The sequence below is a fragment of the Zalophus californianus genome, chromosome 14 (genome assembly GCF_009762305.2).
Source record: "Zalophus californianus isolate mZalCal1 chromosome 14, mZalCal1.pri.v2, whole genome shotgun sequence".
In the NCBI taxonomy this organism is placed as follows: domain Eukaryota; kingdom Metazoa; phylum Chordata; class Mammalia; order Carnivora; family Otariidae; genus Zalophus; species Zalophus californianus.
In genome coordinates, this window is record NC_045608.1 from 22,941,246 (window position 1) to 22,956,562 (window position 15,317).

A 15,317-nucleotide genomic window follows, 5' to 3' on the forward strand; every position below is an offset into this window, starting at 1 on the left:
TGTGCCAGGAGCTCTCCATGGTGCTGAATGTGGGTGGCACGAGAATGCCGGCCTTGGAGGAGGGGTTTCCAGCCTGCAAGGGCGTGGCAAGCCTGCTAGTTTTGAGAGGAGAGGGCCCCAGTCTCTGGGAGGGAGGCACCCAGCCTCTGGACAGGGTGGTCTCCATTCCTCTCCCCTTCCTCCCTGCCACTTGGTGGATTCTCCCTGGGTCACAGGTGGCTCACCTCTCCCAGTGTCTCTAGCACCGAGTCTAAGACGAGTGGGCAAAGTCTGTGGAGACCCCTCTCCGGAGGGGCCCACGAGTTGAGTCTCCCGACGGCACCCCAGGGGGTGTAGCGTGATGGCAGCAGCACCTTCCCCAGATGGGGGAGCGACAGACATAATTCACACCCTGCAATCACGCCATCTGCTCCCCGGTGACGTACAGAAGAGAGGACTGGGCTGCAATGCCGAAGGGCTGGTGGGTTGGTGGGTGATCATTCATTCATTCATTCTCTCACTCATTCATCCAGCAGAAGTTCATCCAGCCCCTGCCAATTTCCCAAGCTCAGCCCAGCGCTGTGCCAGGCGGCAGATCTGGGGCATACAGATTCAGAGCCCGCCCTCCAGGGCTAAGGGTGGTCCTCTCACACTTCTGAGTTTTGCTTACCCTGGTTTTTCCTCCCAGAGTTCCCTTGACTCATAGTAAGAACTATCATGTCCAGCGCACTGAACACTTCACATGCAGGATCTAAGCATTCATTCTGGGAGCTAGATCTGTTCCTATTTAACAGGTGAGTAAGCCGAGGTTCAGAGAGGTGAGTGTAGCCACCCAAAGGCATATGCCCAGCTCTAGGTTCTCCCTGCAGAGCTCTTGGCACTGCCTCACCCACCCCACGTCCAAGACTTTTCAAGCTGGTTTCATGACCTTCCTCTATAAAAGCTGCCCGCACCCCCCGCCCTTCACCAGACAGTGAGCTGCCACCTCAACCGTGCTGCTCAGCCTTCTGATGCTTGTTCTGTGAACCCCAGGTACAAGCAGCTCCCTCTCATCCTCTGACTCCTGGCCTGACTTGCTTGTAGGACCTAGCACCCAGGGGCTGCCCCGTGACCTGAGGTGCACAGTGCTGGAGGGCTGAGGAGGTCTATGATGGTTCCCGGAGGAGGCAGCATTCCTCTGAGCCTGGGAAGGATGAGATCAGAATGGCCCAGAGTCTGGCTCCTGAAGCCCCCGCCCCCCATCCCAACCCAGCTCCTGCCTTGGGCTCGAACCTCAGCCCTGCCTTACAGTGATACATGACCCAACCTAGTCCCTAAGCAGGGGTGCCCTCAACCACGAATGGAGGCAAGGACAAACTGCTTTCAGAAGTTCGGGGAATGCCGTTCGGTTACATGCACAGCCCAAGTAACCATGGGCAGATCAAGAAGGGGGAACAGGTGAGGCTGGTGACACGTGGAAGTCCCCTAGGCCCACAGTCAGCTCTGTGGGTCATGGCTTTGCATCAGGGGAGAGACAGGGACTGGCCTGAGTCTCCAGAGGCAGGGGTGTCAGGGATGGCCCAAGCAGTGGGGTGTACTGTGACCTTGGGGCTATAAACCCCAACAGGTCCTGTCCGTCTGGCCCGGTGGGAGCCTGTCCCAGGGAGCAGCCTGGTCACAAGATGTAGAATCTGACCCCTTGACCACAGACTGGAGGGAGGCCTGTGTCTCCACGGACACTCATGCCCTCCCTCAGCACAGACCCTCAGGGCCTGGCTGTGTGGAGTAGGCCCATTTACTTGATTTTAGCTTAAATTACCCATGGACTGTTTCTGCCTTGTCCTTTGAAAATTCTCCACTGCCCAGGCTGGGAGCTACAGAGGATATAGAAGGAGCTGCCCCCCTGTCAGGCGAGCGGCAACACACTCTGTAGCAGCCTCTCTAGACGCCACTGGGAGCCCGGTTTCCCATCAGACCCTTAGCAAGCTCCAGCCCAGCCTCCCTTGGCGAAGGGGTCCTGATTTAGAACTGGTTGGCCTGGGCTGGTGCAGCCTGGTCACTCAGTAGACAGCGAAAGAGAGCTGCTGTAGCTCAAGCTCTCAATCAATACACAGCAGCTATAATTATTATTAATTCATATTCCTTGGGGGAATTTTCATGCTAATAGGAAACTCCCAAGAGATACAGGGATACACTGCTGGGCACCTCTCCCACTTTACATCCCTCCATCCTCACCACTGCCTGGGATGTGGCATTGCCCTCACTTCACAAGGGGGAAACCAAGGCCCCAGGAGGTTAGGGGAGGCGACTAAAGTCCTATGGCAGCAAGGAGGTGGTAGATGTGGGAGCCCCAGGTCTGCCTGGCTCCAAGTTCTGGGTTCTTTCCTCCCCACTCCTCTGCTGCACCAGAAGACCCGAAGGAGCTCAAAACACTCCACTCTGATGGTATATCGTCAGACCAGGAGACAGGTGGATGAGGAGGGCTTTGGGGTAGGGCTTTTCGGGGGCCTCTCCCACCCCTGGCCCTTGGTTCTAATGGGCACCCAGCTGATCCCTAGAGGCTGGGGAGACAAATAGCTGGGGTCTTTCCTGGCTTCTCTGCAGGTTGTGGATGCTGCTGGGATGCCCCTCCCGAGCCATGCCTGAGAAGCACTGGGGCCCAGGCCTGGCCCAGCCGAGCTTGGCCAGGGCTGGAGTTCTCCCTGAGCCCCCTCTCCCCAGGCCCCAAGATCGGGCTGTGATTAATCAAAGACAAAGCAGAAACAAACAGAAAAACTGTAATCAGCTTGGGAAGGGCAGGGCCAGGCAGGGCCGTGGCAATCAGCTTTCCCGCTGGGGCTGTTGGCTAATTGAAGGTGGTTCGGGTAGGGCCTCCAGGGACAGGTCTAGCAGCTGGGGCCATGGAGAGGCCAGGGGGTCAACCCCTTCCCCCATATATATGCACACACATCTGTGCACCCATGCCCATGCCACTCCTAGCCCATGGGCCTGCACACCGTCCCCCGCCCACCCATGGGCTCCTGCCCAGAAGCTCCTGCCCTCCCCTCCCCTGCCAGCTCACAACCTTGGCACACACAGGTTCCCATACACACTCTCAACATGCATCCATCTGCGTGTGGACTCAAAAACACATGACACACCCTCCTGGGTAACAGATATATGCACACACATGCTGCTCCCACAAACACCAGCCCCCTCACTCTGATGTGCACACATGCCTTGGGGCCTGGGTGAGCCTCGCACACACATTAGGTCTAACCAGCCATGTGAACTGACAGGCTCTCACACCAGTCTCTACAGGCACCCAGCCACCTCTCTGTTCTTCAGTGCCCTGAGTTGGGGGTGGGGAGAGGCATGAGACGGACCCTTGGCAGCTCCCCAGGCAGAGTGGTGGGGGCTTGGAAAGGAGCCAGGACTGGGGCTCTACTGTGGGGGGCAAGGTCAGCTGCCAGGTCTCAGCCAGGGGCAGGGGAGCCTGCCCCAGATTTGTCCCAAGCTCCTGCCTGCCGCCGGCGCCTTATGACCTTGGTCAACGCCCTTCTTTCTCAGCCTCAGTTTCCCCACCTTGGAGCCCCTCCTGGCACCAATACTGTATGATTCTCCTCCAGGACCCAGGCGCCTGGGGCCCATCTCACCTCGCTGCCAGGTCTCTGGTCCTCAGTTCCCTGCTCTGTTCGTGCGGGGGGTGGGGGCGGGCCAAGGGGCAGGAAGGAAGGGCCCCACCCCCACCTTGGTCCCGGTGGCTGCGGACTTGGGGCGAGAAATAAGTGATTCTCCGCTGGGGGAAAGGGGAACCTGGGGCGAAGGGGAGAAGGAGCCTGGGGCGGGCTAGGGGCGACCGCGCAGGGGCTGGCGGCGGGAAGGGACGGGCGGGGGGGGGGGAAGCGCAGAGGGGGCGGGCGGGCGGGCGGACGGGGGAGGCGGGGAGCGCAGCCAGCGCGGCACAGAGCGAACGAGCTAGCGAGCGAGCAGGGGAGGCGGCGAGAGCGGGAGCGGCGGGCCGGGCGGCCGCGCCTGCGAGCGAACTAGCGGGCGGCGAGCAGCGCCGAGCGCGCGGAGCACCGAGGAGCGGGCGCTGCGGGCGCAGCGCGCGGCGGCCGGAGCGGAGAGGCCCGAGCGGCGCCGCCCCCGCCGCCCCTGCGGGTCCCCGGCCGGCAGCCGGACGAGGGAGGGGGGGGGGCGGCATGGACCGGCGGCCCGGGGCGCGGGGGCGCTAGGGCCCCAGAGGGGCGCCCCCCGTCTCGCCACCGCTGCTGCCGCCGGGCCGCCCTCCGCAGCAGCGCGCCCTGCCCGCTCCAGCCGCCCCCGGGGCCGCCGCCGGCCCATGAGCCCCGACCTCAAAGTTTGCGGCGGGCGGGCGGGCGCGGAGCCTCCAAGATGCCGTTCCACCCGGTGACGGCGGCGTTGATGTACCGGGGCATCTACACCGTGCCCAACCTGCTGTCGGAGCAGCGCCCCGTGGACATCCCTGAGGACGAACTGGAGGGTGAGTGCCCCGCCGGGACCCCTGCCGCCGGCCCTCCTACCTGTGCGCCCAGGTGAAGCGCGGACTAGGGGCGCAGGGGGCGGGGGGGGGGGGCCGTCCGCAGGTGCCGGCTGCCAGGTGGGCGCTCCAGAAAGCAGCTACGCGGGGAGTCAGGACTAACTCGCACCTCTGGGTGCCGCGGTGGGGGTAGCCAAGGCGGAGGGGCGGCCCAGCCCCTGCCCGCATGGTCCCCCGCGCTGCGGAAACTTGCCGAGCCCCGCAGCGGGGTCACGGGGCCGCTCAGTCCGCGGTGACGGTGCGGCAAGGCGACGGTCTGGGTGGGGGTCCGAGCTGCGCCCCCCGCGCGGGCCCGGCCGGAGCACCCGCATCCTGATCCCCTCCGCGGCGCCCGCCCGCGGCTCTGCGCTCGAATTGACATTCCGCTCGTGTTGCTTTTTTAAAATCCAATCTGCTCGGGCAGCCGGAGAAGGGGAGAGGGCGACTGCCCTGCTCTTGCCGCCTGCAGGGCTGTCCCCAGTCCCTCCTGCGGCCTTAGCCCCTTCCCCACAGCCTTGCGGGGACCCCCAGCTCAGAGCGCTGGGAGGGCCGCCCAGGAGGTAGTGGCGACAACAAGTGGCCAGATTGGGCGGTTTGGTCGCGATAACCAAGCCTGGAAGGGAAAGGCAGAGGCTGGGACCCAAATCTGTTTCCCCTGGAGTCCCTCTGCCGCTCAGCATGAATGGGGACCTTAGGCAAGGGGCTAGACGAGATCAGAGCAGAGGTCAGGGTCTGGGGTCCCTGGACGGAAGATTCTGCGGAGCAGTGAGACCCCTGGGGCCTACAAGCTCTTTTCCTCCTGGGCTGGGGTCAGGTTCTCGGGCCTTCCATCCCCCAGACCTCCTAGGGCCCCATTTGGAGTGGAGTGGGGGTTCTGGGCTGATAGGAGTCTTGGACCCCTGGGATCTACTTATCTGCTGTTGGGTGAGCAGCTGAGATTGCCCAGAGGCTGGGCCTCTCTTCAATTATCTTGGGTCCGAGGGTCTCTGAGATCTGGGGCTCATTAGGCTTAGGGGGCTGCAGCTGAGACACCAGTGCAATCAGGGATGATGATGATGGGAGTACAGGGGAAGGCATGGTGAGAGGTCTTCCCTCATCCCCAAGCCCTGGTGAAGGTAGATCTTGGTGAAGTCAGACTGGGTGAGGGGAAGATCAAGAGGGAGAAAGTAGCTACCCCGCCCCCTCAACACACACCCTGCACCATAGACTATGAACCACCTGCTCCTCTCAAGTCCCCTGAAAGCCCCCAGAGGCTGGCAGAGCCAAGAAGACAGGGTCTGGTGTCTGATGCAGGCAGAACAGAGAGATGAGTGCTGCTACTGGATCTCTGGCCTTGAACCTCAAAGCCCAAGTGTCTGCCCTGTCTGTCCAGGGCCTGGGAAAAGGAGGAGGTACACGAAGACCAAGAGGGCAGGGGATGGGGCATGGGCCATCTCTTCCCCACAATTTTCTCCTCCTGCCCTGGGCCACCCTGAACTGAACCTCCTGCCAGTATCTCCCTCCATGGGCCCCCCTCTTTCCCTTCCTTCTGGCCACTTGGACAGGGGACAGCATTGTCCCCCAAAAACCCATGCAGCTTCCACCTCATTCCCTACCCTTGCTTCCAGCACCCCACCATGACGCTGGCAGCCCTGCTATGGGCCTGGCTGGGTCTCTCCTCTCTTGAAAACCCAGCCCTGGGGTGCAGACCCTGAGAAGCTGAGAAGAGGCTGGGACGCAGGGGTGAGCGGGCACAGGGAGGGCAGTGCAGGGGTGAGGAGGCCGCAGGCTCCCCTCGGGCCGCCTGGCGGACACACTGGCAGGAACCCAGCAGCGTTAGTCACCAGCCACACCAAACGCATTCCCTGCTTCTCTCCTGTCCCCTTCTCCTGGGCCCTGAGGAGCAGAGGGACCCTGGCACAGGGGGCATCTGAAGGGTAGAGCCCTCCTTGGGGTGACCAGGTGGGGGTCGTGGAGCAAGCAGTTGCCTGGGTGACCCCAGCCTATCTTCTAGCCTGTGGGCAGCTGTAGATGAGGGCAAGAATTCCTCCACAGCTGACCCCCTTCTTGCCTGTAGGCACTCTAAAGCCTTCCTGGGGGACCAAGTCTCTGCAGGCCCTGGTGGTCCTTGAGTGCCGGGGCTGGATGGAGAAGGTGATGCCCCCTGCCCACTGCTCTGCATTCATGCTCCTGCCCCAGGGCAGTCTGGGTAAGATCCAGGCCCTTTGCTGAGAGGACACCCACTGGTGGGGGATCCACATGTGCAGAGAAGAGGAAGCCCGGCAGCTTGGGATGAGATGCTGCAGACATTATGTGCCTGCCACAGAAATGGGTTAGGTTAATCTAGGGTCAGGTTAATCTGAGGGGGAAAGGGACCAGTAAGGGAGGTGGGGAGAGCACAGGGTGTTGAGGGCTTCCCAGCCAGGCAGCACTGGGTTCCAATCTCTACATCCTCCTCTCACAGAGTGACCTTGGACAATCACTTGCCTTTCTTGCCTCGGGTGTCTCCATCTGTAGAAGGGGCTTGGCATTGCCCCTCCCCAGGGCTGCTGGTGACAGAGGACGCAATGGAGGCGCTCATCGAGGGGACTGGCACGCAGAGGGAGCTTGCGGACCCAGATGCTGCAGCAGGGGAGGCTCAGGAGGGGGGTCTTGCAGGAGTCAGAGCCTGGAGTGTGGGGAGATTGGTGAAGCTCTGGAGTTAGGGACCCAGGATGTGCAGGGGCGGGGGCGGGCCAGGAGGGCAGCCTCCGCGAAAGGCTGGGTAGAAGAGTCCTTGAAGGTCTGGCAAAGGCACCTGGGGACCTGTGGCCCCGGGGAGCCGTGGGTGGCAGTTGGCAGGGTAGATGTGGCCAGGCAAAGCTAGCCTGGAGCCTGTCTGACTCCGGAGGAGAAGCACAAACAGGCTTTCCAGCTTCTCCCTGTATCCTCCCTCACCCCTGCCACGACACACACACCCAGCAAAGCCCCCCAGGGTCTGCAGGAGCACAAAGTCTGGCCCCAAGGTCATCAACAGGCTGGGAGCACCTGAGGGTAGGAGTGCGGTGGCTGCAAGCCCTAGCCCAGCCCTTTTTGGCCAGAGAGAAGAGGAAGGAGACAGACAGACGGACCGGCAGACAGCCACCAGGGCAGGGTTCTGGGGTTGGCACTTGGCCTGCTCAGTCAGATAGTGGAGCCCGCACTGAGAGTGACCAAATAGGGCATTCAGAGTATGGGGGGGTTGAAGAGTCCCCTGTCCTGCCCCTTTCCCTGCAAGCAGCCGCCTCTGCGCAGACCAGAAACTCAGGGCCGCCAAATTGGTGGGGCGTGGGGCCAATGCCGCGGAGAATGGCAACTGCTGCAGAGTACAGGCGCTGCCCCCTCCTTCACAAGTGACCTCCAGCATGTGCACCCCGTCTCTGGACTCCAGCTTCCTGACGGAGTGTTGATGCCCCTCGAGGCCTGTTGGGCTGCCTCAGGGTCTGTCACCTGCCCACATAATCCAAGATTCACCTGCCCTCCACTGTCTCCTGTCCAGCCTGGTGCGTCCAGCTCAAGGCTTCCAGAAGAGGATGAGGGGCTCCAGCTGAAGCAGCCATGGGCTCTGGGGGCCACACCCGGCCCCTGCCAGGGTGGGAGGGACAGCCTGGACCCCAGCTCCTTGCAAGGGAGGGGGCCGGCATCCACTGCAGTCCCACTGTGGGTCGAGGGTTTTGCCATCCCAACTCCAGATTTCCCAGTGGGCCTCTACAGAGGAGGAAACTGAGGGACCCAGAAAGATGGGGTGTTGACCCTGTGTTACTCCTTCCAAAACCAGCCCCTCACCCAGAAATCTGGGGATGGTTACTCTCAACCCTGCCCTCAGCTTGAATCCCCTCTTCTGTGGGTGGCCCATAGGGTGGGTTAGGGTGGGGTCCTTGGGGGGTTGGAGAGGGGTCAAGTAGCATCCTCAACCTCCCCTCATGCTTCTCGCCTACTTGGGGAGTGGAAAGCAAACGCTTTCTCTTACTAGGATTGTTTGTAAACTAGAAGTAAATAGACTCGGAATGGTGGCCTCACACCAAGTGGTGCATGAACTTCTGCTCAGCTCTTTCCTCTGTGTGCTCCAGAAGGGTAGGCTCCCCAAATCAGTCATTCATTCATTTAATCACTAGTTCGGCAGATGTTTATGCTTGACAGACAGCACTGTTCCAGGTCACGGGGCCCCAGCAGCGGCCCCTGGCCTCATGGCACTCATAGTTCATTCACAGTCCAGTGTGGTCAGTGCAAGGGCAGAGCAGGGCGTGTGGGGCCCAGAAGAAGACCAGAGTCAGCTGGGGGGCAGGGAGGACTCCAGGGAGGTGATGCTGTCTATGCTGAGAACCTGAGAGGCATCAGAGTTTGCCATGGTGAGCGGAAGAACTTCCAGGCGAAAGGAGCCCTGTGTTCAAAGGCCTGGACATGGAGCACTCCTGGTGCTCACCAGGGCTAACAGGGCCCCTCGGGCTGGAGTTCAGGACACCTGAGGTGGGCAGAGCTTGGGGCTGGGTCAGGAGGGCAACAGTGCTGGCCAGAAACCTAAGTGTGTGTGGTGGCGAGAGTGGCAGACGGCGTGCCTGGTTGCATGGTTGGTGCCTTAATCTCTACCTAGAGACTCCAAAGCCACAGGACCCCGTTAGCCGCCTCCATGACTGCCAGGCCCCCACTCATATACCTCTGGTGGTGGGGAGCTTACCACCTTGTCAGTGGTCCGGGAGAACGCTAGGTGGGAGTTGGCCTGGAGTTCCAAGTCTAAGGTTTATAGAAACCCCTGGGCCTGGTCCAGGTCTCCCATTCCAGCTGCTTTCTGGCCTCGGGGACCCTGGTTAGACCAGATTCTCAGGCCCAACCTAGCATGGGTAGAGAAAGTCCAGAGTCAGAGGGTCTGGGGGCCCAAGCCACTCGGCTGCAGCCCACTGTCTCTGTTTTGACCTATGTGTCATCTGGTCTAACATCCGGGCCTTGGGTGCAGACACCAGCTAGGAAGAGCCTGATGAAATTTGGGCCCTTGACCCAAGCTACCTTGCCATGGCCCCTAGTCTGTGATGGGGCCAGTGGGATCAGGGAATAACCCCGTGGCACAGGATTCCACAGTTTTAGGGGTTCACAGCCCCTTAAGGCCAGGCCTGGGCCAGCCAGATTCCTGCTCTCACCAGAAATAGCCTTGACCCCAAACTGACCCTGGGCTGGCTGTTTTGCCTCTCCATGCCTCAGTTTCCAGGCATGCAGTCTGGAGCATTTTCATCTGTCTCGGCTTCCAAATACACCCACACTCACACTCAGGGGGAGGATTCTGCCTGCTGAAGTCCCAGCCAGGGGGACAGCTTAGGCAAAGGCCGAGAGGCTGGCAGGTGAATAAGGATGCTGGAGCAGAGAGGGTGTGAGTGGAGTGAGGCTCCTGTCTCCGCCAAAGGAAAATGCTCTTCAGGGCTCTTCCTGGGCTGAGTGAGCATACAGGGACAACAGGTAGAGCGAAGTTGAGTGGGGAGAGGTTAGGACCTCTCAACAGCTCCTGGACATGTTTGGTAAAACCCTTGTCGTACCCGCATCACTACTGGGCATTCTTCTGTGGGTGGGACTGAGTCTGGCCCGAGGTCACTCGCTGCTCCCAGCCCAGTCAGTGCCTTGCTCTCCACCTGTCACCCAGGTCCTCAGGCCTCCGTCTCCCCTTCTGTAAAATGCAGGGGACAATCTCCACATCTGAGCAGGCCTGGGCTTGCTGGGGCCCCTCCATCCAGCCTTCTGCCTTTCCCCAAACTTGGACTGGGGAGGCAGTCTCTGCACGGAGCTGTGGGCCCGTTAGCCCTGAGCCGGAGCTGGCGGCTGCCTCATGGGGTCCCGTTAAGGAGTGCTGGCTGGAGTTTCCAAGCCGAGCCCAGGCGAGGAAGCATGTGATGGGGATGGGGGGGCAGGGGATGGCAGGAGTAAGGGGTGGACAGGGAAGCCTTCGGCAGCTCAGAGGCCGCCGCTGCCAGGCCCCGGGAGCCGACACAGTGGGACTCACACTTACCCACCACACGGGGTCGTCGTGAGCACGCCCTGAGAGGCTGTGGGAGCCTGGCTCAGAGGAGACCCCCGAGGGTGATCTGGGCCATGCTTCAGGCGTGGGTGTACCTTTGCTGCCTGGCTTGGCCGGCCCTGAGCTCCCGGAAGGCAGCGCTAGGGTGGACACTTGGGCCACCTGCCACGTGTCTCTGACCAGACCTGCAGGCTCCATAGTGGATTCTCAATGCTGGGCTCAAGCTGCAGGTTTGGGGATCCTGGGAGCCTAGGGAGGGGGGTGCTGGGGACAGAGGCGAGGTCCCAACCTGCTCTGCTGCCCCCCCACAGAGATCCGTGAGGCCTTCAAAGTCTTTGACCGCGATGGCAATGGCTTCATTTCCAAGCAGGAGCTGGGTGCGGCCATGCGCTCCCTGGGCTACATGCCCAATGAGGTGGAGCTAGAAGTTATCATCCAGCGGCTGGACATGGATGGTGAGCACCAACCCCTGCCTCAGTTTCCTCACCCCTCACCTGGGCCTCTGAGGTTGAGCCCACCCTCCAGGCACTCCCAAGCCCATGGCAGGAGGCAGTCGGGTCTGGCCCCATTTCTCAGCCTGGAGAATAGAGGCTAGAGTGTGACGGCCCCAGCCACACCCACACATGGAGGTTAGAGGCTCTGCCTCTCTCGCTCTGCATCATTCTGAGCAACAGTTTTTTAAAGATTTTATTTTTAAGTCATCTCTTCCCCCAACGTGGAGCTCAAACTTACAACCTCGAGATCAGGAGTTGCCTGTTCTACCGACTGAGCCAGCCAGGCGCCTCTCGAGCAATTTTTAAAGCACAGAAAAGTAGGAAGGATGTACTAAATACCCCAGGTCCCCTCACCCCCAAATAAAAAATCATTTAGTTGTATTTGCCACCTGGTAACTTATTAAGGAAAACTTAGTAAAAAAGACCCATAATGTCCAGTCAGTCCCCTCTTCCCATCGCCCCACCCCCCACCCCGGGGCCTCCAACCCTGCCTCCTTGTCACCCAGAGAGCAGGTAGCCGTCTGGGCAGATTGTGTCCTGAACTTCATTTCCTGTGTGGTGAGGATGTCGGGCCCCACACCTGCTGGGAAGCCACGTTTCTTGGTAAAATGTGAGGCTCTCCCACGTGCTCGGGCTCACCTGCTGCACTCCATCTCCACTTTGCCAGGTGGGGCCTCATTATATTTGGTGGTTTTCGTCCCTGAACCTAACGCAAGGCTCGGAGAAGGTGGGACCTGCCCAAGGTACCACAGTGGCCCAAGGTGGCCCGGGACTCAGCCCAGTTGTAGGCTGGCCCACTGATTGGACCTGTGCCTACCCTAGGCGATGGCCAAGTGGACTTTGAGGAGTTTGTGACCCTCCTGGGACCCAAGCTTTCCACCTCGGGGATCCCAGAGAAGTTCCACGGCACTGACTTTGACACTGTCTTCTGGAAGGTATGTACTGGCAGGTTGGGACTTAGGGTTGTGTGCCCCGTGGAGGGCTGCGTGGGGCCTGTGAATGGCCAGGGCCACACTGTAAAGGGGGATGACTATCCCAGGTGTCTGTTCCCCGGATGTCTTATCTCCCAGAGGGCCAGGGGCCCCCTGGGGGAGGCTGGTATGGTCAAGGACTCAAGGAATGGAGCCAGTGGTTTCCAGTCCTCCAGAATCTGGAGGCGTGTCCCTGGGCACGTGTGGCTGCGGGGTGCTGGGTGGTAGCCGTGGAGGTGGCAAGTGGCCAGAGCACTGTGTCTCCTCCCCTCCCCAAGTGTGACATGCAGAAGCTGACTGTGGACGAGCTGAAGCGGCTGCTGTATGACACCTTCTGTGAGCACCTGTCCATGAAGGACATCGAGAACATCATCATGACGGAGGAGGAAAGCCACCTGGGCACCGCCGAGGAGTGCCCCGTGGATGTGGAGAGTGAGTGACCGGCCCCCGCTCCCCCCATGGGCAGGCCAACGGCTGGGGCAGGGGGAGGAGGAACGAGGGTCTGCAGGGGACGGCTGGGGGCCTCCTTGCCCGCCCCACGCCTTGTGTCCCCGCGTGTCCCGAGGGACGAGCCCACGTGCGGAAGTGCAGGCGGCTCTTGATTCCATGCTTCGCTGTCCCCGTCTGTCTCTCTCTGGTGCTCCCTGGCGGGCGGCCACAGCCTGCTCCAACCAGCAGATCCGCCAGACGTGCGTGCGCAAGAGCCTGATCTGCGCCTTCGCCATCGCCTTCATCATCAGCGTCATGCTCATCGCAGCCAACCAGGTGCTGCGCAGCGGCATGAAGTAGGCACACACGGTGCGTGGGGCCGTCTCCACGTCCCCCACCACCCGCAGTCCTCTCCCACACTCGGCTCCCGGGGCCACTGCCGCGTGTCCTTCGATGCCAGGACGTCTGGCAACCCCACCCTACCTGCCCCTGCGGGCCCTTGCATGGGGCCGAGGCCCGGCTGCGGAGGGCCTGACGGGGGCTCTGAGGACAGCCCCCGGCCCCGCCTGCACCCTGCCCACCCTGGCCTGTATGTAGCACTAACTCTTCCCTCCCACTGTCCAGAGGCTCCTGGGAAATTTAGGAAGCATTTGTACAGGGTCCAGTAGCGGATGTGGTCACTTAGGCGGGAAGGAGGCACCCTGTGCCCAGGGCCACACAGCCAACCTGACCCTGGTCCCTGAGATTTGCCCAGGGCTGTGTGCAGGGTGGAGATGGGGGCAGGAGGCTTCCTCCTGGAGAGGGGGTGAGGCTGGGGTCTCCCGGGCGCTATTCGCTGGCCAAGCCTGAGGAGGCCCCTGGCCCTCTGTGGGTCCCTTTCTCTGACCCTCCTTAGACTCAAGCCCAGCCTTCCTCTATGCACCCACTGGGGCCGGAGAATTTGCCCATTTCACAGTTGAGGAGCCTGAGGCTCAGAGGGCCTCTGGATTCAGTACCCCCTTCAACAGGGATTTTTAGGAAGGGCAAAAGCTCACAGCAGATGGGGCATCTGAGGTGGCCCTGCAGTCTCTGTGCCCTTTAAGCCCCCCGGTCGAGGACCGCACTGGCCACCACCCAGCACAGAATCTAGAACTGGAGTGCAGTGAGGAGGGAAGCAGACCAGGGGCCTGGAGCCTCCACATCGCCTGAACAGCCTGTGTGATCTCCCCATCAGTCCGGGGGGCTCCTCCCGGGCACAAGCCTTGGGAGGGGCCCTGTGTCATGCTGGGCCGAGGGGCTGGTGTAGCCCCGCACTGCCGGTGCCAGGAAGCTCAGTCAGGCCGCTCCCCCAAGTCCAGGGCCTGTCTTCCCGGGGCCCCCAACTTCCCTATACTGTCCAGGCCAGAGACACAGCTCCCACCGTGCCCCCGTTGTGCCATCTCTCGTTCGGGCACCAGCTCGGCTTGGGCAGATGCGGGGACTGGGACAGCAGACTGAGTCCTCGAGCTCCTCTCCCAGGTCTGGAGCCCCCTTTCATCGGGGTGACCATCCCAGCCACACTGGTGCACCCTCTGCCCAGCCGTGCTGAGCCTCTGCCGGCCCTACTGGGAGAAGGGCAACAGCACTCCTCACCCAGCAGAGGGCCTCATCTCAACGCCAGTCCCGCCCGTCCTCTGACCAGGGGCGGAGGCGTGAAGCTGAGGGCGCCGGGCGAGCAGGAAGCCAGACCATCACGGTGACAGACTTTCTTTATGAACATCCAGAAGGAAGTTTTCTCACCCGTCTTCTCAGGATGTCCCATGAGAGTGGGAGGGAGGAGCTGCCTAGAGTAGAGCTCAGATCGGGGCTGTACCTGGTAGGGCGACTCTGGGGCCTCTGTCCAGCCAGTCTGAGCCGATGGCTTCAGAAGCTCTACGGGAGGCAGCAGGCGAGGGCCTCAGCATCCCCAGTAGGAGCCCTTATCTTTATTGTGACTGACACGAAGGCTGCCCAGATGGGGGTCAGGTGGGGATGAGGGGCTCAGCCCCACTGGACACTGGGCTGCAGGGGCCACCCCCCGGGTGGGGGTGCCCGCAGGGATGGAGGCAGCTCCTGGACTGGTGGCCAGCCTATGGGGTACTGGAAGATGGTGGTTCTCATGGGTTCAGCCCTGGAGAGAAGGAGAAAGAGAATTAGAATGGGGCCCAGCACAGGCCCAGGCTGGGGCACCTCCCCCCCAGCTCCCCCTCTCCCCACCGCCCCAGCTACGGGAAAGGTCAGCTGCTCGCATGACCTTTCTGGAAGGCAGAGCCTCAAAAACATGCAGACCCTTTGAGCCAGCAACCTCACCTCTAGGAAGGAGCCCAAGTGAAATAGCAGGGTTGTGGGCAGAGACTGAGCTACAAGAAGCAGAAATAACCTGTGTCCACCTGTGGGGGGCTGATTAAATACATATGCACGTCCACAGCAGAGAATGCTATGCAGCCTGCATAAAAGTAAAGGCAGACTTGTATGCACTGATAAGGAAAGGTGTCATGATGTACTGTGTGAGTAGAGAGAAAAAGCAGCTTATAAAATAATGTATATAGCATGATACTATTTTTGTTTAAAGATATATAACATATATAAATGCATAAAAAAAAACCCTGGAAGACACAGCAAAATGTTAACAGTGGTTCTATCTGCGTGGTGTAGTTATGGGTGATTTTTTTACTTCTTTATACTTTTCAAGAAAAGTTTTACAGGCATGCAAGCCTTGGAAATCAGAAAAAAAATATTGTCTAAAATTTTTTTAAAAGCCTCATTTCTCATGCTACTCACTCTCCTTCCCCTGGAGGTCCAACCCCCTGGAGCTGCCACCCTGGGAACCCAGAGCCTATTTGGAGCATCCACCCTGGGTGCCCAGCCAGGGGCCACCCTGTCCTCAGGGAGCCAACTGAGGTGCAGAGGCAGTGCTCCCCGCCCCCCTGCCCCCCAGCTGCTCCATATTC

At 60.8% G+C, this 15,317-nt stretch overlaps 2 protein-coding genes across 7 annotated transcripts in view; one reads left to right on the top strand and one right to left on the bottom strand.

Moving 5' to 3' along the window:
* Positions 1-4,139: 4,139 nt before the first annotated feature.
* Positions 4,140-14,990, top strand: CABP7 (calcium binding protein 7). The gene is made up of 5 exons (XM_027576885.2): positions 4,140-4,444; positions 10,787-10,930; positions 11,792-11,904; positions 12,219-12,372; positions 12,602-14,990. Exons 1-5 carry the CDS (start codon positions 4,336-4,338, stop codon positions 12,727-12,729), a joined length of 648 nt encoding a protein of 215 aa, XP_027432686.1. The 5' UTR covers positions 4,140-4,335; the 3' UTR covers positions 12,730-14,990.
* ZMAT5 (zinc finger matrin-type 5) overlaps positions 12,792-15,317 on the bottom strand; it is a 29,777-nt gene continuing 27,251 nt past the window's right edge. For 2 of the 6 annotated variants that reach the window (XM_027576879.2, XM_027576884.2), the window contains exon 6: positions 12,792-14,497. In XM_027576879.2, the coding sequence (XP_027432680.1) occupies positions 14,368-14,497 (130 nt within the window). In that variant the 3' untranslated portion in view covers positions 12,792-14,367. The remainder of the gene's footprint in view (positions 14,498-15,317) is intronic. The other 4 variants (XM_027576882.2, XM_027576881.2, XM_027576880.2 and 1 more) reach the window with 4 other exon arrangements.

Excerpts from the sequence above, each read along its gene's own strand:
- CABP7 (XM_027576885.2), top strand. The coding sequence starts at position 4,336 with ATGCCGTTCCACCCGGTGACGGCGGCGTTGATGTACCGGGGCATCTAC. Across the intron at positions 11,905-12,218 it reads TTGACACTGTCTTCTGGAAG|TGTGACATGCAGAAGCTGAC; the intron begins GTATGTACTGGC and ends CCCCTCCCCAAG. Across the intron at positions 12,373-12,601 it reads GTGCCCCGTGGATGTGGAGA|CCTGCTCCAACCAGCAGATC; the intron begins GTGAGTGACCGG and ends GGGCGGCCACAG.